Source organism: Ursus arctos, unplaced genomic scaffold (genome assembly GCF_023065955.2).
Source record: "Ursus arctos isolate Adak ecotype North America unplaced genomic scaffold, UrsArc2.0 scaffold_1, whole genome shotgun sequence".
NCBI classification, from domain to species: domain Eukaryota; kingdom Metazoa; phylum Chordata; class Mammalia; order Carnivora; family Ursidae; genus Ursus; species Ursus arctos.
In genome coordinates, this window is record NW_026622763.1 from 41,536,322 (window position 1) to 41,562,817 (window position 26,496).

Sequence of the window (26,496 nt, forward strand, 5' to 3'; positions counted from 1 at the left end):
ATCCCAGGACCCTGGGATCATGACCTGCGCCGAAATCATATGCTTAACCAACTGAGCCACCCAGGCGCCCCAAGAAGCCTCTTAATAGAAGATGCTCAACCTGCACTGGCAGCATCTCAAGTCTAATGCAGAGAACTGTGATTTTCACTGAGTGTGGGGCTCTTGAACCAAGATGGTAAAACTGTGCAGATGTATTTTTAAATCCATGAGGCTGCTGGGCAGGTGCAGAGGTAAAAGAAAAACAAATCCAAGCTGGTGTTCTGCTTGGAATAGCTCCACGTCTCACTTCCCAAATATTATTCTGTACATCCAATTTATTTTTACTTTCTAGCATATATTAGCTACATTATAGATTTTTTCAATTGTCAATATAAAACAGTGTCATTATTCATTTCCTACTGTGCCCTGTACATAGGTATTTTCTTGATTATATGAAAAGTGACAATTTTATAGATTAAATTTTTCTATTTATCAACCACATTAGTATGTTGTTCTCTTCCCTTTTTTTATTGTTTAACATAAGATATATTCATACCTAACTATATGTTTATATTTTAACAATAGTGATTTGCATACCTATACACATAAACTCCTTGGAACAGTGCCTGGCACACAGCAAATATTCAATAAATGTTAGCTGTAATCATTATCATTATTATTTTTGTTATTGTTGTTAAAAACAATTTACCTTACTATAATGAATTCTAATTATATCATAGCTTATACCTGCCAGGAAATTCCTACACTGTGCAGAATGGATTTACACAGTACTTGAGTTTATAAAGTGGATTTCAAATTCAAATAATTAACAGAAAAATGCAGAATCACTTTGGCTAGATATATTTTGTACACGTTGCAGGCACATTTGATTTTATACTTAAATACTTTTGTGATCAGTAATGAAAAGAGCTGTTCAACACTAATTTTCTTTGAAGAATATAGACGGTACCTCAGCTAGGGGTTTTTTATGAAATCTTTGACAAGATTCCCAGAGAATCAACTTTAAAATACTTACAAAGCCTTATTATACTTAGAGTTACCCTCACCTTCAACCCATTCTTCATGCATCTGCTAAATTAATCTCCCTAAAACATTGTCGTTCTTCAGCATAAAAACGTTAATGGCTCCCATTGTCCAAAGGATAAGACTAGGGACTTTTCACTTGCCTCATCTTCCTACATGGTTTGCCAGACTGAATGCATACTGGTCCTCCCATCACCTCCAACATAACAAGGCTTTTCTGCCACCAACCCCATCATGTCTCTCAAGGCTGAGCACAAATGTTCCCCTTCCCCAGAACCTTTTTAATCTCCCCTAGAGAGAAGTGAGCTCTGTTTCTCCAGTTTTCCATAGACCATTCTCCTCAGACCATCCATGGCCGTCATTTTGGGTTGTTAATGCCCATTAATTATGTAGTACTTCCCCTGGTTATGCTCCACTCTCCCCAAGAGTGGGGATATGTCCGACCTTTGAATCCTCCATATGTGTAGTTAAGAACACGTGTGCAAAGAACATTATTATGGAAGGATATGTAACAAGAAACCAACATAAAAATCATGAGCTAAGTTCCTTGAAGTTACCGTAAGTTCTAAGAATGGTCTCTCTCGGACTAATGCCTAGCTTAACTTAACATTTTTCTATAACACTTAAAAGAAGCGGTACACGTTGAAACACCCACATCTACATATAACTCTCCACTCTCTCATCACGCTGACATACGGAGCTGATGAGGATGAGCTGTGGGAAAGTCGTGTCAAAGAGATGACAGATGATCTTCAGTACCTATCAGAACGAGACTAAAGTAAAGTAGACATCCCACTAAACTATGAGTTACAACTGGAACAATGTTCGGAAGTCATTTTGGACTACCTGAAAGTAGCTGCCCAACATGAACCATAACCCAAAAGAGCATTTAACATTGGGCATGGAGAATTATTTATTGGAAATAGAATCGAAGATCTAATGTTAGTATGTACAAAACTCAAGCACATCTTGGATGCTACAGGACGTTGTATTATTGCCCTTCCAACAAAATGAAAAACAACTAAAATGATTCAAAGAATAGAGGCATTTCCATGCAAGTATAATTTTAAAATTAGGACTCCTCAGTCTGGAAAAATATTAATTGAAAGGAGATATTTTTAAAGTTTATAAAATCATAACCAAACTTCTTCCTCAAATCATGGAAAATCAGGAGTGGAGGAAATTTTTGAAATGTTATTTTCTTGGGGGAAAAAAACACCGATAGCACTTCATAAATGTGTGTGGATCACATTGCTTTCAGTATCCCAAACACACAAACAGGTCCAAGCACGGTGTAGCCACACTCACAGAAAATAGATCCATTGGTTATATAAGGGATATTTGGGGCATTTGGTTGACCTTGTCCAACCGTCAACTAATGCTCCCAAAAGTTCCTCCCTTATTTCCAAAAGTAGGGTCAAAATCATGCTTGGAAAATCCTTGGTCTACATCAATATAACCTTTCATATATTCTAATTATAAATGGAAGCTCACAAAGTATTTTGAGAAGTCGGTAGAAGGATTTACACTATAAGAGAAAGTAAAGGAGTAAAAGAAAGTTGTCTGTATCGAAGGCTCCAAACTCAGTTTAGCTTTAGGCCAGGGTTAAGGGGAGGCAATCTGTTAGTGAAAAATCATACTTCAGATAACCTTTTCATTTTTTGAGGTGCTCTAACACTCAGCCATTCAAATATCATGATGCAAACCTTTCACAGATCAGGATGACAGTCTTTTTCTGAAAAAAATCTTTTGGCCGTATAACAGGTCAACTTTCTGTCAAGCAGTTCAAACCTCTCTAGAAATGCGCTTGACAAATTCTCAAATTTTAGACAACAGACTGGAAAGAGGAGATAAAACCAGCTGGAACCACTGGCCTAAACGGAATTCAAACCTTCTTCTCAGTATGGAGTTATATGATCTTGCTATGCTTTATTTCATGTTGATGTAAACTAATTTTCATTATTATAAAGCCAAACATCCCTGGGAAACTGACAGGAAAAAAATATTACAGAGAAAACCCAGTATATGTATTAAATATACATAGTTACATAACTAAAGCACAGAACTATAAATCAATCTCTTAAATATTTCCCCTTAAAAAAAAAAAATTACTCCAGTTACGTATCTTTGCCTCTTGTTGCCATCAAAGCTGAAGGATCAACCCTTCAGGTATTGGCTATTACTACTAGATTAGCGTAATGGAACTTTAATAAACATGATGTGGATTTAGCTCTTAGTCTGTGTTTGGACTCATTTTAACCTATGGTATTCTGTTGTCTCTTTGCATTTGCTATTTTTAGTAAATGTCTGAAAGAGGAAACCAGGAAGTGTATCTTGTACTAATTTCTAGTGCAAAGTTATTTTCAAACAAATAAAATTCACTTTGTAATAAATTTAAACACAATCTCCCTTGTTTATATAAGCTCACATAAAAGTCCAAAGAGCTGAATGCTTAGGCTCAGTTGCAAACAAAATAAAAGTATTAAATTCTTTGACAGTCAAAGAAATAATTCTCATTCAGTGATCCCTTTATTACTGCTATCTTTAGTTTCCATGGGGGTTTGTGTGAATAAAATAAAATCAAATCCCACATGCACTTAGATAGAATTACAAATGAATGTTCTCCATTCCTGTTTAGGTTGAGAGTTCCAAGAATGACTATCACGCACGTATAATGGCGGTCTTTTAGCAGTACTGACATAAAAGGGCTGTTCAACTGTGTTGTTTAATTGTATATATTCCAATGCTAGGCAACTCTCCAAACCTTATTGTAAACATTGTATAAGGCCTGTAAGTTCAGGAAAATAATGGAGTTCAGGCTTTTTACAGTTAACTCCAAGTGACAGTTGACTTCTCCTTAGGATTTTATATATTGTTTGCCATGATTAGTGCCGATTGCTTTGTCACATAAAACGAGTTGACATTTGGAAACTCAGACTCATGTTATGCTCCAAGGGTGTCGTTTTTTTTCTCCATGAACACTGACTTGGTGCAGCGTTTTGTTTCTGTGTCTATAGAAAAAGGTAATTTATTACAAACTGATGTACAGTTATGTTAAGCTTAGTAACACGACAGAATATATAATCAGTAGCCATACTGAGCAGGTATTAAGTATCCTGGTTATTATGTTGCAGCAACAGAGAAATTTTAATTTGATGGAAATTATACTTTAAAAGTATTTCTACGCAAAAACTCATGTTTTTGTACGCTCTTGCAGGAGTCACTAGTTTCTAGTCACTAGTGCTATGATTAAGGAGGAAAAAAGGCAGAGAACCATAGGATAAAAGGTAGTACATTCCTACTCTTTCGTTTTATAAGAATGAGGCTCATTTACTGTTCAAAGGACATTGTTTATACATTCCAGACTTCCATCTTATAATTGCTCCAGGATTTGTAAAAAGGAAATCTCAGCAGGGCAGCAAAATTTATTCAAAGCAATAGCTGCACATAATTGGTATAAAATACCAGAACAGTCTGCTCTGAAAACTCTTTTCTCAGCAACACAGATTTCCACTCCCTCAACTCTCTTTCTATATTCAAATAAAGTTTGCCTTCTTTTCTTCCACTACTTGAACCTCTCCTCTCCTACCCAGCTAACATATTTTTTAAAAGGTCCTATGAAAAATATTCAACACCAATTATATGGGAAACTTTGACGCCCATTTAGTTTTATTAGTGTTTACCTGGTTACCATGGCAACAGGTAAGTAGGATGAACCCTGTTGTGGAAGAAAAGTTGGTTTTAACTTTCATATTTTCACAGAACATTGTTAGTCGTGTGTTTTATCACACATAAAAATGATTAAAAATTTCATTGTTGTCTTAGTATCACCTCAAAAAATCCATTAAATGAACAAAAGAAAAGAAGCTTAAGTCTGAATATTATGATACAAACTTAAGAAACAACGGAAGGAGAGTCACAAAATGTGATAGAGCCCATACATTACATCACAACCTTTCTCCAGCACACTGGGTCACTGTTCCAGAACGTTACTTGGGCTTCTGACCAAATTCCTTCAAAAGTGATATGGAAAGAAGCAAAACAACTGTTTCTTCCTATTTAAAGTGCCATTTTCATTTTAAAGTTATTTCAACAAGTTCTTTGTGCATTAACAAACAAGTGTACAAGAGCTTTGCTAATTTAATACCACTTTAAAATGCCATTAGATAGGATTTTAGCAGATGTTTCTTTCAGACATGAAGGGGGACTTGTGGATGATTTTCTTGTTGTTCTTTTTGGAAAAGAAACAAATCTCTGTGAAACTGGAAACATCACCTCCAATATTAAGGATTAAAAAATGTTCTTGAGTGGTCATGGCTGCACGACAAGGTCAATGTACTTAATGGCATGGAACTGTACACTTAAAAAGAGTTAAAACATTTTGTAAATGTTATGTGTAGGTCACCACAGTAAAAAAAAACAAAAACTTTTTTTTCAGATTTTATTTATTTGAGAGACAGCAAGAGAGTGAGAAAGAGCATGAGAGGGGAGAGGGTGAGAGGGAGAAGCATACTCAACTCCCTGCTCAGCTGGGAGCCCGATGCAGGACTCGATCCTGGGACTCCAGGATCATGACCTGAGCTGAAAGCAGTCATGGCTAAACCAACTGAGCCACCCAGGCACCCCAAAACAAAAACATTCTTGAGCCATTTTCAAAATCTGTCATATTGAACTTAGAACTTGTTCCTTTTAAAAGGCACAGTCTCACATATAATCCTTATGTCCTATTTAAGCCAGGTCAAATAAAGTACAATGTGAAAAAAGGTAGGCAAAGGTAGGCTTAAGTAGAATGAGAATAATAAGAAAACAAATATCCATGAACTTAATGCCCTGAGAAGCATTTTCAGCTGTATTACAGGTAATACATTATACTATGATGTGATAATCTGCTTTTCCTTATGAAATAATTATGAGCTTCAAGTGATTTTTTTTTTCAGATAAACTCCAAGAGAACTCTCAGATCAGATTTAGGCATTTTGTCATAAAGCTGAATACACACACGTTACATACACATACAGACACCTGTATACCTCGTAAACTCAACAAAAGAAACAAAAAAAAATGAAGGTACTACATATCAAAATCTTGAAGAGAAGATACATAGGCCTTTAATATATTATCAGTCATATATTCTTCTAGCTGTATACATATTAATTTCCTATCTTCACTCTTCGAATATCTTCTTTGTAACCAAGTCCCTTCACATGGAAGCAACAAGTATGGTAATTAAGGATCAAATATCCAGAATAACTACATCATGGAAATAAAGTATTGTTTTTTTAATTGAAGTAGACATCTGAATGATAAGAAACCTGGACACAGCAGTCTTTTTAAAACAGAACTCAGTCTAAATAAATATAAGCTACATTTATAAAGCCTATACTATATAACAGGAAAGGTTCTTGTATTTTTTGCTTTGCTTTTATTATCCAAAGCCTTAGGACCTATTTTACCTTACCTGTTTTCAATTTCTTCCCTTTACATTCTGGTGACCAGTATTTATAAGGTTCCTATACATGGAGGCTAGTAATCCGAAAATCTTTAAATGCTACACCCAACTTCTTACTTCAAAATAGATTTCATACAGGAAGTAAATTGGGTCGTGCATATTGACTTAACAATTTGTTACAATCGCGATGTCCAATATGACAGCCACTAGCCACATGTAGACAAAAATGTTAAATTCAGTTCCTCCGTTGTACTAGCCAAATTTCAAGGGCCTAACAGTCCCCATGGGGCCAGTGGCCACCGTATCACAGTGTAGATAGTGAACATTTCTACCATCTCTGAAAGTCGTACCGGACAGGGATGCCCCGCAGGCTTGTTCTAAAAAGCAAGCTCCCCAAATTTACTTGAAATGAGGCATTTTGAATTACCTTATAATGCCACTTCAAACTGTTTGCTATCAACACTTGTTTCACTGCTTTCAGCATCTGTTACGTAAAGCAAGGCGCAACTGCACGAGCAGCTAATTTCTCAGAAAGTTATCCACGACTGAGAGCAGCAGGCCTGGCAAAACGCTTTCCACATAGTAGGCACTCCACTTACTAATGCTTATCTTCTTTGAGTAATAATGCAGATTTTTAAAAAGGCAATAAGTACCACTGTTAATTAAAAGAAACAAAACTGGGTAGCTCCGTCGGTTAAGCAACTGCATCTTGATTTCCGATTCGGTCCTGATCTCAGGGTCCTGAGACGAAGCGCCTGGGGCTCTGCGCTCAGCAGGGAGTCTTCTTAAGAGATTCTGTCCCTGGCACACTCACACACACCCTCCCTGTCTCTAAAAATAAATAAATAAATCTTAAAAAAAAAAAAGGAAACAAAACCATCCATTAGGAAAAGCGGTAAGCAGCCAGTCACTTATCCAACAAATATTTAAGGAACCCCCAACCTCCCTCTGTCTGTCCACCCTATTCTATGCCCTGGGAGGCTGACCTATAATGCCCTGCATCAAAGGAATCCTCTTCCCTCCAGGTTCCTACTGGCTCCAAAAGAAGGCACAGGCAGGAGATTCCTCTGTGGGAAGAGAGGGAGGGATATCTGCCGAAGATGGGTTGGCCTTCGTCCTCGGCTGAAGGTCACTGCTCCTCTCTGGCAGCCCTCTTCCCAAGGCTACCCCTCTAAGTTCCAATAACGGCTCCCGACCTAGCCCTTAGACCCTGCTTGCAAAGGTAGGTGCCCATCTTTTGCTGGCCTCAGAATATGGCATTATTCCTTTCTAGTTTCCCCAATTTCTGCCAACACATTTGTAAATATTCTCATTTATTAAACATCCTTTAAATACCAAGTTTCAGTATATGCTAAGTACATACTTTATGTTTCCTACCAGAACCTTGATAAACATAATCACACACCCTTCCACACAGTTCTGGCTCTTAGAGACCTCCAGCTAATCCTAAGAAAATATATTTCTCAGAAATGTAACCCTTCTAAAAAATTTAAGTGCTTTTCAATAACAATGCCCCAACCATATGTTATTTAAAAAATTACACGGATCAAGTAGAGACTGCATTTTAACGGGCCTCCCATTTCTATACACATGATATTCACTGTATTTAACTTAAGGCAGTCATTGAATATTTCGTTTCGGTACTTCAAGAAGCACTTATATGACAATAACAGACTAGCTTGATAGTAGTGATGGGGTCTAGCCATGAACACGGAGCCCAGTAGGAAAGCTAGAGACTGAGAAAATTATTTAGGTAATTTAGACTAACTGCCCATTTTTAGACTAATCACGTATGTATTTTAAGCAGAAGCATTTCATTCCTAAAGAATTCTGCCTCTGGTTCATATTTCTTTTTATCATATAAGTAAACAAAAGATATGGACTCAATTTAATCAACATTTATTAAGTACCTACTATGTGCAAAGCATTTAATAGGCACAAATATGAACAAGACGTACTTCTTGTCTTAGAATCTTACATTCTTATAAAGGAGACCACAGGTATACAAATTACTGTTAACAAAATGTTATTTTAAACTGTTACTAAAAATAAATATATAATGTTTTGCCATGCTTTCTCTTTCTGATATCTTCTGACTTTTTCAATCTTTCCCCTAACATGTAAATTATATTATAATGTAAATTTATTATACAGAACAGTCTAAATGAAATTCCACTCGACAGGAGTTAAAATATAATAAGAAAGGGAAAAATCAAATTAGTAAACTCTCACATCTCATTTTAAATATCCTAAAAACGAGATTTTATGAAGTGCCTATGAATGGCTACATAAGAGTGAGTATATAACCAACAGAGAATTTGATATGTCTGCCTCAATTTGCCTGTATATTCTCAACGATGTGGGTAAAAAATTGCTCGAAAGCTTCATCATATGTTGAGGAAGTTAGATGAAAGCTACTCAAACCAGAAACTTCTGGTTTAGGAAGTAAACTTGGACCAGGCGGGAAACTCCCTGTATACTGAGAGACAATAATTACTCATATGCTTATTGGAACCCTCACTTTCTTGTACTTGACGTCACTCTCGTTGAACATGTATGTTTTAACTGAGGCAGATAATGCGCAGGACTTCGAAAGTGTCAAGCATGCCCACCCATCGTCCGTAGCTGAATATTAAGTAAGTAAAGGAAATCCAAATACAGGCTACTTCTGTGTTTGGACAGAGTCTCAGAGCAATTTATGTACAAACATTAACAATAAAATGTGCTGGATCAACATGCTTTAAGATGATTTGCTCGATCCACCTGAGAGAACTTTCTAGCTCAAGCAGTCAACTGCTTGGTTAAAAAAAAAAACAAAAAACAAAAAAAAACCACCTAAAATGTCTAAAAAGGCATGTGTCCCCCCAACCTTGAAACATCCCACCACCCTGGAGGCCTCCCTGACTGCACGCATCAACTACCAATGGTCCACAAACCACTCCGTCTTCTCACAGATAATACAGACGTCCTAACCGTATTTTCCATCGCTCGCAGCCCTTTCTGCCATTTCCTTTTCTGCATTCCGTGCCTTCCAGAGTTTTCCAGTTATGGTTACACACACTTACAGGAAGAAAAACAAAAAGGTTTGAACCAAGCAGTGCAGAGGATTCTTGCTACAGTGAGAAAAAAACAAAAGTAGCTACGGTTGTAACTTGCTTTACTCAAGCACGCATTCCTAAGATGCTGGGTGTGAATCAAATATAACAAAATATCCTCATCCTTTCCAAATGACTGAAATTATTTCAGAAACTATTTTTCTTAATATCTAGTTAGTCTTTAATAGGCCACGGTTCCTGATGGCTTTAACTTTAAATTATACTTCCTGTCAAAGAGGCAGTGATCTACAACAACCTTTGAAATACGTAAATGAACTAAGGATATATTTTTACTGGTGAATCTTTTGGTAAAGTGTGGAAAAATCATTCTTATTTCTTTAAGATCTCCTAATTTCTCCTGTAGTTGCTTTCCCTAATGCATGGCATAAAGCCAGGCATGATATTTTCAGCTAGTGTACTTAATGACTATATGATAAAACAGCATGAGGGAAACGCTATGTCCAAGTGGTATAATGGGCTTGTTGATGCCACCCACTGTGCATTTTGTTTTCCCAAGGTTCCCCTCATAACTGACTAAAACAGAGTTCCTAAAGCCTGATCATATGATGAGTGCTAAAGGCCTCCAACTATGTTCAAATATCTCATGAAAAAACAAGGGATGCTAGAGACTAGAGTGGTGTGCCTGGCATTAGGAAGAAGGTGGTTCCCATCAGAATGGTTGGCTTCAAGAAATAAAGAGGTATTTAATCAGAGGCTCTGCGGGTTTTTTCCTGCGGCAACCAAACACATTACAGCAGGTAGTGACGGCAGGACAGAAAAAGGTTAGCAAGAATGAAGTAGTTTGGACTCTATCCTGCTAGTGTGGGAAAGCTCCAGGCGTGTTGAAAAAATGAGAGGGTTTTGGCGCCGGACCCAGGGCTGCAAAAACAAAGACGTTTAGGAACATGGTAAAGGAAGAATCCAGAAGCAGAACAAGGTCACAAATGGGCCAAAAGCCGTGGAGGATGAGCAGAGGCCAGCTCTGGGCTTCCCAGCTAATCTGCAAGGTTAGAAACATGAGAACAAAGCAGGATCAGCTCTGGAGACTGTCCTGGCAAACCAGGAGAAGCAACCAGAATAGTGGAAGGGAGTGCAGAAGTCTCGCCGGTCCAGCCTGCAGGGGTGACCTCAGACACAGTGACCACAACTGGCTTCTCATCAGATAGCGGCTGGTGACACTGGCCCATTCACACCCTTCGACCTCTGTGATAAACCTCCTGGAATGACTGCTAGAACTGTGTGTGGCCCCTCTTTTCTCTTCCTCATCTCCAGGCCACTGCACTGACCAGTCATGTGAGATCAGGCCTGGGCCCCCCAACCCTTGCTCTGTCCCTGGGAGCCAGCCCAGCTTCTGTCTCTCTACATTGGGGTAGCTTTCCTCACCAGCACAGTGAGAAGCCTGGACCGGATTATCTTAAAAGTTCCTCCCAGGTCTAACATTCTGTGATTCCTGGATGTTACAAATTCCCAGAATCATAAAATTTGGAGTTGAAAGGAACTGCGGAAGGTGTCTATTCAACCTTCTGCTCAACCTAAGCGAACCTAGCCAGAACTAATAAGCTCTGCAAGTTCTATGTAGTTGTTTCTGGCTGGCTGAATACAGCAGTCATCAAAGCTTAAAAACCCTAACTATAAAGCATGAACAAAACATGTGTAGGATTTTTTAAACATTTAAGAAAAAGCATGAAGGAGCCAACGCCCATGGAGCGGTATGTTCTGCTGCTTAGAAGTGCAGACCTGAGCAGCACTTCCCAACCTCTGTGGGCACAACCTCCAGGGCATCTTGAAACATCACAAGCAGTGTCAGAAAAGTCTCCAAACAAAACTAATTTTCAATTTCTCATTAGGCTTATAAATTTATAAGACAGGATGACGGGATGGCACATCAAATAAAGTCTCAGAAAGGAGAATAAAAAGTACTAAGGGGAAACGCAGTGATACTCTGAAATGCATTCAAGAAAAATAAAAAAAAATGTCATCTGTTCTCAAACAGTGTGCTTTAGTCAGCTGCTTTTCAAAACTAATTTTGATCTCTGATCATAAATAGCCTCTCTCCCTCTTCAAAAACATCATTTTCTTAACAGGGTCTATGCCAACTATCATACTACAGATCTTGAAGACATCATTGGTTGTATTTAAGAAACAAGCATTTAAAACAATACTTTCCATTATGTCTTATTATCAACTACTTAAAAGTCATAAGTTTGCAACACAAAACAAAATAAAAGTCACAAGTTCATCAATACTTAAGAAGAGCTATATTTACAGTTTGGAAGACATCAAATTCTCCCAAAAGTAGCATACAGATTTCATTAAGCCCAGTCCAATAAAAATCCTGTATTTCTTTTTTGTGGAAATTGACAAGCTGATTCTAAAATTTATAAAGAAATACAAAAGATCTAGAATAGTTAAGACCACTTTGAAGAACATACACTTAATATACTGCTATAGTAACTATGACCCTAGAGTACAGACACAAGGATCCACATGGAATCACACAGAAAGTCCAGAAAAAGAAAACACAAATGTGGTCACCTAATTTACAATAAAGGCCACAATGAAATCCAAAGGGGAAAATGAAAATGTCTTCTCAATAAATGGTGCTGGATCAACTAGATATTCATATGATGGCACACAGTTGGGGGGGGGACAAGACTAAAAACGAATCTTGACCCCGTCTACACCAAACACAAAAAGACAGGTGAAAGACTAGTGGTTTCCTTCAGGGAGTACAAACTGGGGAGGGACATGAGGGTGCTTTTCAGGTGCAGGAATGTTATACAGCGACCTGGGGGGCCATCCCAAGAGTACATTAATCTCTAAATTTAAAATTTGTGTACTATACGCACGTTCCACTTAATAAAAATTTTAAATAAACACACAAGTAAACAAAATTATCCCACTGTGCTCCACGATGGCCCAAATCATGTCTTATTTACATATCTGCACCTTCCAGGGCCCGATACAATGCCTGCTCGGTGTTTGTTGGATTTAATTAAATTTGCCAGGTAGCTCCAACTATGTGATCTTAACGAGGTGATTTTGGTACAATATGTCTGAGTTGTCAATAACAGAACTATAGCTGTGTGCATTTGGCAGACTCCTTTTAAATTCCCAATGCATTCATATTTAAAATATCTGGCTTCCCCCCCCCAAAAGAGGGAGATAGGAACATTTGCATATTGAAAACCAGCCCCATTTTCAGGGTTTAACAAGATTCAAATCAAAAAGGCAAAGGAAGAAAAACAAAGAAAGGTGCTGCCATGTGGCGCCCTAGCAAGCAGATGTTCATTAGGGCCCAGACACACAGATTACTATCACAATGTACTTATCTGAACATGCTATCGTCAGACCACACAGTCAAATCAAATTCTGAAGGCTCAAAGGATGTGCACAGAAGAACATCCTGTACTGCTGAAACATGAATCTGAATTCTGTGACAGAGACAGAGGGGCAGAAAAGAACACCACAGATCACCCACTGTCATTTTAAATCCTATTTATACATTAAGAGATAATCTATTCTTTAAGAAAGCAATCAAAATCAACATTTAAGATTTCTGCTATTAAAATGAAAATCTAAAGAACGATGACCAAAGAAGAAGCATACCTTTTTTTTTTTAGCCTGTAGCAAATTAGACAACATACAATACTCTTGTGATTCTTTTTAGATAAAGAATCGTTCTGTGAAATATTCCAGAAACAGAAAAAGACGGTTATATGTGATTTTAAATATCAGTTTGGGTGAAGAAAAATGTACAAGGCCTACCATTTCACTACCTCATATTTAAATTCTAATCTCATTGGGAGGACGCATTTGTCATCAAAATACTTTCTATTATGCTAATTATGTTCTCTTTTGTTCAAAGTATTACATCATGTCTGCACTTCTATAACTACATTTATACATTGCCAAATAAAATTTTATTTTAAATTTCCATATAAAATTGGATAAAGAATCAGAAAGAAAATCTGATTCAAAGAGGCAATTGTAGTTAGCAAATTCTTAATCATAATCTGTAGCATTAAGAGGTAGTAAAGTTTTTGGTTTTTTTTTTTTTTTTTTTTTTTTGGCCAAATTAAGTCCGACACACTTGGTCCCTGATTTGGGCCCATTGCAGTGGGAAGAGCTTGTATGCAACAATCACCATGGTAGACTGACCAGGAGCACAGCACACACACCTACAGCTGGTGAGAAGTCAGTCTAGAGGGACACCGCTCTTCCAGTGTAGGACGAAAAGTTGGGGGCAGGAACAGGGGAGAAGGGAAAAGAAGGAGGGAGTGGGGGAAAATGTGAAGAGAGAGTGGAAACACACTCTTGAGATCACCCAAACCCATCAAACCCATGCACTTTATCCTCACCCATTTCCATTTTGTAGGCCCTTGGGTCTTGTCTAGCTCTTCCCCCCACCCCCCACCCGGAGTCAAGCCACAGTCCAGAAACAAAATACCAGGGGTCGATGGTCTGAATCATCCTCTTAAGCATTGTTTGGTTCCATTTTGATTTCCTCTCAGGGTAGGGTTCTTAACGTGTGCTCCACAGGCTGCTTTGGTAAAAATCTGAGGTGAAGCGGAATGTGCCGCCATTAGATGCCCAAGGTCTGGAGTTCCCCTATGAGTTACGAGCCACTGTTGGACCAGGACTAGAGGAAAAGAAGAGAAGCGCTGGAACAGGACAGTTTGCTCTTTGTTGTTTTCATTCTTGTTTCCAGCCTCAGAAGCTGTTTGCTTGATCTGACGCTCAAGGAGAGCAAGGAAAACTGGAAGGCTGTAATAATGGAGCCCGTGACGAGCAAGGGATGAAAAGCACTAATAGGAAGCTTTGGACTGTATTTTTTAAAGTGAGATTTTTGACTGGGGGTGGGAGGGGAAGGGAGCAAGAGATTATCTCTGAGGCCAGCACCTGAACACAGGTGAGTAGGAAGCTAGTCTCCCAGGGAGTGAGGAACAAGGAGGGCTCCCAGGCTCTCCCACCGCAGCAGGAAGCTCCCGAGTTCACACCTCACGGGACTTCGCAAGCAACACCTCCCATCTCTTCTGGAAACCCAGTCCCCAGGCCTAGAAGCTTAAAGCCCTACTGAAGGACTGCAAGGGAGCGCCTGTCTTCCCACTGCCCCTCAGGTGAATTAGGAAAACCTACGCACTCCCCTGAAGGGGGCAAAGATGGGTTCCTGGAACCTGGAATTCCAACTCGGAAAACTCACGCTCTCCCCCCACCCAAACGTTGCACAGTGCTTTGGTCCTAGGATGAGATTAGTACAGAACAACCACCTGTGAATTATAAAGTGGGCCACTTTTACAGGCTCTTAAAGGCTGGCTGGGGACCCTACCATTAAGAATAACAATTTATATTGGGCGCCTGGGTGGTGCAGTCGTTGGGCATCTGCCTTCGGCTCAGGGCCTGATCCCGGAGTTCTGGGATCGAGCCCCACATCAGGCTCCTCCGCTGGGAACCTGCTTCTTCCTCTCCCACTCCCCCTGCTTGTGTTCCTGCTCTCGCTGGCTATCTCTGTGTCAAATAAATAAATAAAATCTTAAAAAAAAAAAAAAAGTAACAATTTATATATGAAATATATTAGATGAGTTTCAGGTTCTAGATAACTGATAAGTGAACTTTTTAGAACAAACTTGAAAACAATTCACTTGTAAGCTAAGTTTATACCCAATCACTGAACAAATCACATAGAGCTCTAGAAAAATGTCTGCCAGCTATAGAATTTCTGCTATAGAAAATTTTTTGGTAGTCACTTCTTTTAGGGTTGTTTAAATTAAAGTGTGCAAATAATCATGTGGAACGAAACCTAGGAAGAGGCTGAGATTAGGAACTTTTTTTTTTAAGGCTTCCATCTTTAAAACAATGAAATTAATCAAAGGTGTGCTTTGTGAGGCAGAGAAGGTTTTGGGAACACCTCAGTTAGTGACCTGAAAATAAAAACTGGCAAATTTTTTTTTTTATTAATGTCTGTATTGGTCAAATCCTGTTAAGTGATGAACCCAAATGCTGTTGAGAAGACAAAGGTAAAGTTGATAGTATTACAAATTTCTAATAAAATCTACTTTTGCTTACAACCGAATATTTTATCTGAGACTTTATTTTATAAGCTGGTATTGTTGGGGCACCTGGGGGGCTCAGTCAGTTAAATGACTGACTTGATTTCAGCTCAAGATCCTGAGATCAAGCCCCACATCAGGATCACTCAGCTGCCGAGTCTGCTTCTCTCCCTCTCCCTTTGCCACCCCCACCCTCCAGGTGCACATGTGCATGCACTCGCTCTCTTGCTCTCTCTCTCTCTCTTGCTCTCTCTCAAATAAATAAATCTTAAAAAAAAAAATGTATAAGCTGTTATTGTTACTCTATAGGCAAGGAAGGGCTTAGAAGTTCTCCAATAAAAATATACTACCAATTGCAACTCTCAAAATCACTGTGTTTAAAAAGTGTTAAATAGGGGAAATAGTATAGTGTTATTTGAGGAGTTTAAGTAGAATAAAAATGTAAGTTTAAAATCTAGAATTCATTTTTGGCAACTTTGATCTCCCCCCAATCACCAAGAAACTTAAGAGCAGTATTCCATGATGTATCCATCCAATTCTGCCCATTTTAATTAGTAAATTTTTCAACTGATAAAAATAAAACAAAACAAAGCTGGTATCATCTAAAATGGGGCCACACACTTGCAGAGCTGGGAAAATGATGCACTTTTCCTACAAAATTGGTAAAAATTATTTGTGATATCTATGAAATGATTTAGTTTTATTGCACAAAACCTTTTCCTAAAATCATTCCTCATCTGGGATGAAGCCCAATAGCACCTATTGTTCAATGGGCAGCCAGAAGGGTGGGTTCCATGTCCCCCAGTGAGGCAAACAGAGGACAATATGACTCCTGAAGGACTTAGTTTCCTTTGCAGAGATGAAGAAAGCTTTTTTTAGAATCAAAGCTAGAGGATAACCAAATAAAAAGAATAGTTATATCTATGAAAGATCATGAATAATAAAAAAAGCGGTTATTTTCTGAAGAAATAACAGCTCACATTGGATACATTATCAACATGTAGATTGCAGGCACACGATGATGTAATTAGCAGCATAACAAAACTCTAGACATTTTCTCCCTTTGCCGTGAGCAAGCCTAATAAATTAGGAGAAATAAACATCATTTCAAATGGCTGAAAACAGTAAGAGTAACAATTCTGTATAACCATTATGTCATCATTTAAGCATTATATTCTCAGCCTGTCACAACCTGAATAGGTTGGCTTAGTAGCACATTTATAAGCATAAAACTTGAAAAATAATAATGAAAATTAAGGTAATTGAATATGAAACTTTGAGGGGAAGGCGTTAAGGTAAAGTACCAAAAAAAAAAAAAAAGTGTTATTCTGTAAAATTCTAAGTACTCATAAGAGGATTAAAAAGGGCAAAAAATATACAACAATGCTGATTATAAATTCAAGAAATTTTCACTCATTAATCTAAAGCCCCGATTTCTTTCTAAAATTCCCAGGTCTATTGTGGCCTTTATTTGCCCTTTGCTTTTTCTCACAAAACACGTGGCAGAGTTTTTAACCCCACGGATCTTAGTGCTTTGTCTGTCACGCAGACCCTTGGTATGCTGCCTTCCTGGGTGTACGATTTCGTAAATGTTCTTCTTCACTCACTTCTTGTACTGTGTCTATTTTGTCCTTCCTGGTAGCTGGTGAGATGCTGGAGAGCAAGGACCAGATATACACTTCCTAACCTTTTCCAATTTCAAGTGCAGAGAACGGTGCTCTGGGATCACTCAGGAAATATAACCGATTAGTTAGTATTTCAGTCCTTCATGAACCTTCGTGAACCTCAGCAATTTTTCAACAAGCTTAACACTTAACCTAATTCCAGCCCACGTTGGAAATCATCCACCAGACATTGTGTTTACAGTACCAGAGTTATAAGCAAGTTAACTGCTCATGTTAGCATCTAATCTCACTTTTAGGATTTAGGTTTTCATATTTGTCATCTAGAAAACTGTTCTCCATTTTCTAAAATGACAAACGCATCCATTTAAGAATTAGCTAAAAGACAATGTATGGAGGACAGCGTTCAGTTCTGCATGTTTTCTTTCCCAGGAGGTCTAGCTGTTGATTTTTGCCCCCCTCCGTTTCGTCTCTCTCTTTCACCATCTTTGACATACTTCTCTTCCAGTGCTTATTTGAAAAATTAAAATATTTATGCAATTATGTTAAGGGGACAGAATACATTAAGAAAAAGTAAAGAATTCAGCTATGGGAGATACATATTCAGTTGATTTTTGGCTTAGCCATCACCATCCCCTTCACACTTTCCCTTCATATTAAGAAATGATTAGGGGTGCCTGGGTGCCCCAGTCGGTTAAGCCCCAAGACTCTGGGTTTCAGCGCAGGTCATGATCTCAGGATCCTGGGATCAAGCCCCTCATCAGGCTCCAGGCTCTGCTCTCTCCGTGCTCAGCACTCAGCAGGGAGTCTGCTTCTCTGCCTCTCTCCCTCTCCCTCTGCAGCCCCCCCCACCCCGAGCCCCCCTCCCCCACAGCTCATGGGCTTGCCCGTGCTCTATCTCTCTCAAATAAATAAATATTTTTTTAAAAAAGGAAAGAAATGTTTAGTTTCTACTATCAAATTTGTGTGTGCGCTCAAATTTGCATGTACGTTTCACACACCTGACTCTAAGGAGACATTCTGCCATGCACCATCATCTGGCCAAGCTCCCACTATTAAGTCTGTCTCATCCAAGTGTACCTCTCATGAGGCACAGACCACTCCCATCAGGTTTTACTGTGTATCCATTAAAATAACGGAACAGAGAAACCAGAACATTTAAAATAATTCCACATAAAATCTCCAAGTCCAATGTTCAATTTTAAATACATGGTTTGATTTTATACCAAATATTACGGCATTGCATTTAAATCACTCACATATCATTACTACATTTTCTTTAATAAAGCTATGTTACATTGAACATAGTACCTGTACTTAACAGCAACTCGGTACAGTTCTGCTTATTCCTCTCATCCCAATGAATGGGGTAACAAGCTAATCCCGATGGATGTCATGTTTAGGGTTATGCAACAGTCAGTAATTGAGAGAGAACTAATTTTGAACACCTCCATGCTAGTTTATAGTTTAGCTGTTATCCATTAAATGAATAAATGTTTTTATCGAGTCTGAAATACATTTTTTTAAAAAGGCAATTTTCTTGAAAATTGAGCAGGAAAAAATTGGAATTGTGTTGGTGGGGGTCACTGACAGGAAGCAAAGCCCAGGCTGAGTCACCAGGTCATCACATGTAACACTTCCCCCCTCAGTATAATACTATGAGATTTTTTTTTTTCTGGCACCATATGCTTTAATGAAGAATGTACAAAAAGGCACTTTGATTCCATAAATTAAGCATTGACCAATTAATATGCGATTCCTCTTAAGGATCCTAATTCATAAAACAGCTTATAGTTGTCACGATAGGCACAAAATAAATCAAAACACAAATCAAACTATAATAAGATTTCCATAGAAAATTAGACTGGATTATTACATTTGTCGATTTTGGTCTACAATTCTTTTCCTGGTCTAAAAAGGTTTTGCATGTACTTATTCTGAATAATAATAGTCACTAACAAGCATTTATTTAGCACCTACTGTTCTGTGGATCAGGCAAGAAACTAGGGAGGTGTTGATACCCCTTGCAGAGAGCCATACAGTGGGATAGGAGGCCAGGCTAGGGCAGAATTAACATTAGTGAACTGAGCATCCAATAAAAAACAAACTAGACAAAAAATTCCTCATCCTTAAAAAGAATGAACAATGTGTAAGTGTCAATATGATTGTACTAAGCACTTACCCTTTCATTCCACATATCCCTCGTGTGATTTTTACTGGTTAAGCAGACATGGCGAAAAATATTTTATTTTCTGAAAACCCTCTATTTAATAAAAAGAAAATGAAGAAAGACCCCTTTGTCTTTAACTAAGACCCATAACTTAAAATTTCAGTACTCATTAAATAAGCTGGGGTAATTTTAAAGTTTCCAATAAACGATTAAGCGAAATACAAAGTCTGAGTAAGATATCAGTAAAGTTTAAAATTTTTTTCCTTGAAACTGTATTCCATGGAAATTGCCCATATTTGAACTTAAATTTAAAACCAAGATTGCCAACCACATAAGGCATATCTAGTTATACTAATACTAAATGATTGAAAACTCTCCTACTTCTCTTCACTTATCTTTTCCTGTTTCTTCCTAGTAGCTCAAGATTTAGCTCCCAACAAATAAAAATCTAATAGATGCTATGGGAAATCCAAAAGAAATAGCTATTTGAAGGGCAGAATGCTACAATAGTGCATGATAATGCATCTTCATTTTAACCGTCCCATGACCTTGAGCCTTCCCACACCACTTCTTGATAGCCACGCTCTCCCACTCACCTAAAGAACTAAGGTGTATTCAGAAGGGTGTAAAATATTGCATGTGTTGATATATTTAAGCAAACTTTATTCTCTGTATAAATGTGGTTACTTTTTAGGGCACAAAGCACCCTAAGTCTTAATATCATGCCTCTGTATGGCTCAACAACCTTAATATATTCAGTAGCTCTATGTATCAAATCATTTCCCCTAATTCCTACAGAAACAGATTGACACAATATTCCTATGGCTACTAAGTAAAAGTTAAGAATTCAACAAAATGTTAATGCACACAAAAATTCAATTCAGAAAAACTACTTTGTTCTACTTGCCTTTATTAATACAATCCCAAATTATATCACCCATTATTTTTCACATTTTGAAGCTTAGGTTCAAATACATTCTTTAGCACACACTTATACAAATAGAGCTTTAAAAGAAACTTTTGTTTTAGACATTTCATAAACGATACTGTTTATGCATAAAAATTTTAAAAGCAAGCTTTGAATATGGTATATTTTATAGAAATATCTTTTGATAACTATGAATAAAGATCACAAATGTGTCAAATTGCATTAGTTGGTACAAAATATTAGCTAAGCATATAAAGAACATTTTGTATTTTCCTTTCTTCAAAAGAAATAGAATAAGTATTTCAATTCCCGTTTGTATTTGCATACATGCGTTGGCAGTAATGTACGTTGCAGTATCTTTGAAATAAACAGACCGTGAGGGGTGCCTTTATACTAAGTGAAATTAATACAGCCAATGTTTGAAAATATGCACATGCAAATCTTTAGGTTAAGATATGTTAAATTATCAGAATTCTTTTCTGTGTAGCTGAAAAGTGGATACCAAATTTAATTTTTCCTAATATAGCTTAGGTCATTTGTAATTCAGAAAATCCTTTAGAACAGTATGTGCTTATATTTACAAAGCTACATCAAACTACCTCTCAGAATGAACGTGTCAGGTGATAAAGGGAGCCTGCTGTGATAAGACCACCCTGACAGAGGAACACAAAAACTCCCAACACGCATGTAAAATCGGGTTACTTGCAATCTGTGTCACTCTGCACTAAGATATTATGAAAATTTCACAATCTCCTTCACTTCCCCTCAGGTCCTGTCCTTTCACAGCATCCTCAGATTTACTTTATGTTTAATGCAGCTGTACTGTTTTTCCAATGATTTTCTCTTTCTGTCAAAGTGCAAAACATACTGATATGGTCACACACCGTAACAGAGCTCCATAGATTTTTCTTGTCGCTGCTGTTAATAAATGTAGAAGTAACCAACATGTTTCTATGGGGGAAAAGTACTAAATAAAATGGCTAAGACAGACTCTGATTGGATGATTAACTCAAGAAGAATCATTTGACATAGGTTAGCTTTGTAAAGTATGGTAACAAAACTCCTTTCAAGTGCCGTTCTAATTGCTATGTATTCCTTCAGATGAAAAGAAACACAAAGCCATCACATCCGTCTCTGGATCGCAGGTTTGAGTCAGATATGCCACTCCTCAGTTTTTGATACAGCTTCCAAACAGAAGTTTCAAAACAACTTGACTAGCAAACACATCACTGTACTTTAAACAGACTGATGTTTTCTATCCCATGTTTCAGGAAGGTTAAAAGACACACACACCGAGGCAAGGACCATCACCAGAGACCAGACTCTAAGAGAGACTATTAACTCTTTAGGTAGATTGGCCAACACCTGTTTTTAAACTAACCACGAATCAAACGAAGTCTCTCTCTCTCTCTCTCTCTCTCTCTCTTTTTTAAATGACTCACACTACCCTGTTAGCAACAAATATGTCAGGGAGAAAAAAAACAGAGGTAGGTGTTTCAAACTGTGCTTACCTAAAATCTGCATCTAGTCACTTTACATTTTAGGAGATGCCCCTTTCTGAGATAATGAAGATTCTTTACAATAGGGAATTTAGGTTTAATTGTCAGACTTGAATACCATGCTATGTAGGTCAAGTCAGTACGTGTGTCTTTCTCCTGAAACAAAGAAATTCAGGAGTAATAGGATTTCAGTTCATAGTAGAAACAGCAAGATATGTTTTGAGAATGTCATTTACTGTAACACAAATCAATATTAAATGCTTTATGCAGGAAGCACACTTTCAGAAAATGGGCCCTAAAGCTTTCTGGGCTCCGACCCTAATTACTGGAGCAGGCTCTGGCCGTTTGTCTCTCTCTTCAATTATTTACGGGGCAAAAAGAGCCAAATGGCATTGCATTAGCTATATTAAATGCTATGTACTTGGTTTCTAACTTACTAATGGTACATAAAATTACTAAGGTGAATGTGCCTGTAGAAACACGGCCCTTTTTCTTCTTCACCTGAGTGTATGTATTTATTATTCATACAGTTAAGTGTTGAATAGGCTGTCCTTTAGGCGCACAATGCCGCATAATTTAAACAAGTGCATTAAACATATATGATATCTAAAAGGTAGTGCATTGCTTATACCTCAAAATTTCTTTGAACAACCTGTATTTACATTGTAGCTCACAAAAAAATGAGCACCTACCTTGGGTCCCTGAAAGCAAATATGTGGGGACCACACAGAAATGAATAATGGGTATCCTCGCTTCTACCATCTTGCAGCTTTCTGGCTACCCAAAGTAAGATGCATATTGGGGGGAGTAAAAAGGAGGCCCTTGATTGCTAGAAATTTCTGGTCTCAGGGCTGACAAGTGTCCTTTTTTTACGTGAACAAATGCAGAGCTATGTTGTAGGTACATAACATGGACCACACACACTGTAAGAAAGGAAAGCTTATCAAGATTGAATCAGAGATTCTTTGCACCAGGCCAGGAATGTCCTCTGCCAGCAAGGAGGACATGATTACAACCTACCAAAATAAGTTCAGGCACTGCACCCATACTTGAGTCTTTTGCGATCTAGAAGGGCACTGGAGTAGTGACAGAAGATGCTAATCGCTGAAGAGGGCTGGTGCATCCAACCTCAATCCTCCCAGATTATGAAAGAAGCTTCCAAAGCACTGAGACCCTCAATCTCGATAGGCCCAATACATATATATGTGTGTCTATATATGTATGTATTTTTTTATGCGTTCGGAATGCCTCAAATCTTACTAAAAATAAGGTAGGCCCACTAACAAGGCACCCAGGGTCCCTGGAAAGTCAGTTGCAATTTGTACGCCTACATGTCACCAGTTGTGTTACCTAAGAGTATGCCAAGGCCACTTTTGAGAAAGCACCACTGGAAATGGATCTGTGGTCAACATATAGGATAGTATTCTTCTAAACTAAAGTCACTTCTTTTTCTGCACTGAAATCTGCCCATTGTCTTCCTTTGCAAAAGCTACAGGGAAGATTAAAAAGGACATCAATGAACGGTGAGTGAACTTTGGCCACTTTTCTACCCAAAACACCAGCGTAAAAGTAGAAATCAGTAACCAGGTGAAGTGCCACACCGCACAAAGATCAAGGCAAGGGGCGGGCGCGCAAGGCCGGAGGCGGGGAAGAAAACGTCCCGTCCTCCCCCCCCCCACACACACCCCCAAGCGCCAGTCATCGCGCGCGCGGGAGGTTGAGGGGCGTCCCTGGGGGGCGGGAGGCTGCGCACCACTCCGAGGGAAGGCAAGAGTTACCGCTCGCAGGGCGAGGCCCAGGAGAATCGGTCGAAAAGCCGCGCCGCCCGCGGGTCCTGCCGCGGGGCCCCAAGCGTCCGCGGCCGAGCCGCCAACGCTCGGCGAGGGGCGCCGCTCGGCCCCGCGACCCTCCCCGCCTCCCGGGCCAGGAAGGGGCCGGCGGCTCTTTCCTGTCTAGTCTCTCCCCCCACGGCTTTCTGTAACCCGATCCCCGCACTCCTCTCCCCGGGCAGCCGCCGCCCCGCGCGCCGCCCCGCGCCACCCAGGCCAGCGCTATAGTTAGCAACCCTCCATCAACTCCGCCGGGGGTGGCGGGGGCTCGCCGCGCGCGCCCCTGCCCGGGCCCGACCCGCGCGCGCCCCCGGCGTCCCCCGCCCCCCGGCTCCCCTTTACCTTCGCTTGAAGATACTGGGGGTAGTAGTAGGTGGCGTACTGAGGGTACATCTGCTGTTTCCACACTTTGCCCATGAAGCTGGAAGGGAGCCTGCCGTGAGCCTGCCGTGCAGGGTCGCGGGCACTTTGGGGTTTCCAAGTCTCGATCTCTCCTGCCTCTCCCTTTCCGGCGGCGGCGGCGGCGGCTGCCGCTGCTCCACCTCCCAGCCCGGACCAGACGTCGTCGTCGTCGTCCTCCTCCTCCTCCTCCTCTTTCTTCTCCTCCTCCTCCCAGGCAGAGAGAAAGACACCGCAGAGCGCAGAGGGCACCCCGGACAGGGCGCTCCCAAGGAGTTGCCTCCCCGAGCCCGACTGCTCCGAGGCTGCCAAGGGCTGGCGCGCGGGCCGCGCTCCGCTCCGGCGAGCAGGGAGAGCGGGGCTCGGAGGTGATCAGTACAAGTGGAAAGTGCTGCGGAGGCGGCGGCGACGGCTACGCTCGGTGCCAGGCGGCATCTGGGGTGGGTGCGCCCGATTGGGAGAGGGGAGAGGGGCTGGCGCGCCGAGGCGGTGGGGGGAAGGGCGCGCGGGGCGGGGCTTGGGCGCCGCGGAGCCCGGGACCCGCTGGAGGTGAGGGCTGAGTTTTAACCACTCCTCACCTCCAGGGCTCGCGGTTGGACGGGAGGAAACCCTGGGAGCCCGATCGCTTTGTGTCGGGGGTGGGGGAGTGGGGGTGGCTTGGGGGACCCAGTTTAAGAACTGCAAAGTGGACACCTCGTTTTCTTTCCCGAGTTTTTATCTTCGTAAGGGGGAGGGGAATTAAGGGGAAAGCGGAGGAAATCTGATCAATTTCTCACTTTCCCCGCCCAGTGATTTTTTTTTTTTTTTACATGTAATCGAAAATGATTGAGTGTGCAGCCACAGAGCTGAAGTCGGGACACTTGGGTTCTGTTCCCCAAACCCCCCAGGCCACAACACTAATTTTCTAGGTGACCTTGGGAGGGTTAGTGTCCTTCGGTTCGGGTTTCCCAGATGTGAGAGGTGAAATCATGCCCCCTGCACAAGGGGAGGCAAGCTCTCTGAAACACACACACACACCTCACAACAAACAGACGGATCTTTCTAAGGGGAGATGCCGCAAAGAGGCAGAATGTTATTATTAGAGGACACAATATAGACATCAGCTTTTCTCTGCCTCTTTCTAATGCTGCCAGACAGTCTGTCAACTCCCACTCAGGAGCAAGGAAACTCCCTGAGTTTGGAATATTTTAAGGCCATTTTGAAAGTCACGCTGGCATATTGTTGCAGTGTGCTTCAGTGACATATAAAATCAATCTCTCTTTCTGCCTCTCTCCATCTCCTAATTGTCACAGTTCTAGACAGCCCCAGACAGCAGTGGTCCAGTTCACTATGTAACTGGATATAATTTAATGGACTTAATTGGTCCCTGAAGCTGCCTGTAGAAGACTTTTCTATTCTAACTCAAGAAGAGATAATACCAAAATGTACAGTAGAATAAGTAAGAAATCACACCCCAAATTGGAGTTCTTGCACATCTAATAAAATGTAATAAAAAATTCATTTGTTATTAAATAGACCTTGATTACTTTGTTTTGTCATTTTGGTTTTCCAAGAGTCTATTTTCATAACAGCACAAAAGGTAAATCAGACTGAAATGGAATGCGTGATTTTGTTAAACAGTTATACTTTTATATAGTTACATTTCAAAGCAGGTTAGTAACACACTTTAAGACAAAGAAAGTGACTTGAAACCCTTATAATCTTATATGATTTAGACAAATTTTAAGGTTATACATTTTAACAAAACAAAATAAGTATAAGTTCATATGGGAACATTTTGAATATGTCAGGAAACAAATCATGTTCTCTTAAAAAAAAAATTAACAGTTAGCCTATGTAAAATCCTATACAGAAACTGGTATTTACTGAGCTTCTGCTCTGTGGTGGGCATTGTTGAGGTTAATGTAAATCTGAAGGTCAGAATGGTTCACTGTCTAGTGAGGGGGGCTTTAAAGTTCCTTACATTGTTTCAATGTAGGACCCTTTAATGTTTTTGAGCAGAGAACTGACATGAACTAACTTGTGTTTTAGGAACTTGTGTTCGAAAGGCTTGAGGTGATAAGGGAAATTGCCAAACTTAGACTGTTCTAGTTTTTTCTAGATGATAATTCAGCCTGTGTTAAAGAACCCAGAAGCACACACACAATTATGTAGACACTTGATTTATGACTGAAATGGTATTGCAGAGCAGTGGAGAAAGAATGAGCTTTTCAGTAAATGATTCTAGGTCATTGGCTATCCATATGGAAAAAATGAAATCGGAGCCCTGCCTCACAAAAGGGAAACAAAAAAGTTCAAGTGAATTAAAGACCTAAATTAAAAAACAAAATGGTAAGGGTGTTAGAAGATAATGTAGGGAAATATATTTGTACCCTTGAGGTAAGGAGAGATTCCTTTAATAAGGTGACCAAGAGTGCAAGATTGATCAATTT

The 26,496-nt window shown here is 39.6% G+C and overlaps 1 protein-coding gene across 7 annotated transcripts in view; it reads right to left on the minus strand.

The window, feature by feature from the left end:
* Positions 1 to 24,610, minus strand: part of RBMS1 (RNA binding motif single stranded interacting protein 1) — a 207,941-nt gene extending 183,331 nt beyond the window's left edge. For 2 of the 7 annotated variants that reach the window (XM_048214365.2, XM_044381535.3), the window contains exon 1: positions 24,008 to 24,571. In XM_048214365.2, the coding sequence (XP_048070322.1) occupies positions 24,008 to 24,082 (75 nt within the window). In that variant the 5' untranslated portion in view covers positions 24,083 to 24,571. Of the gene's footprint in view, positions 1 to 24,007 lie in introns of all 7 variants that reach the window. The other 5 variants (XM_026492696.4, XM_026492691.4, XM_026492693.4 and 2 more) reach the window with 4 other exon arrangements.
* Between the last annotated feature and the right edge of the window lie 1,886 nt (positions 24,611 to 26,496).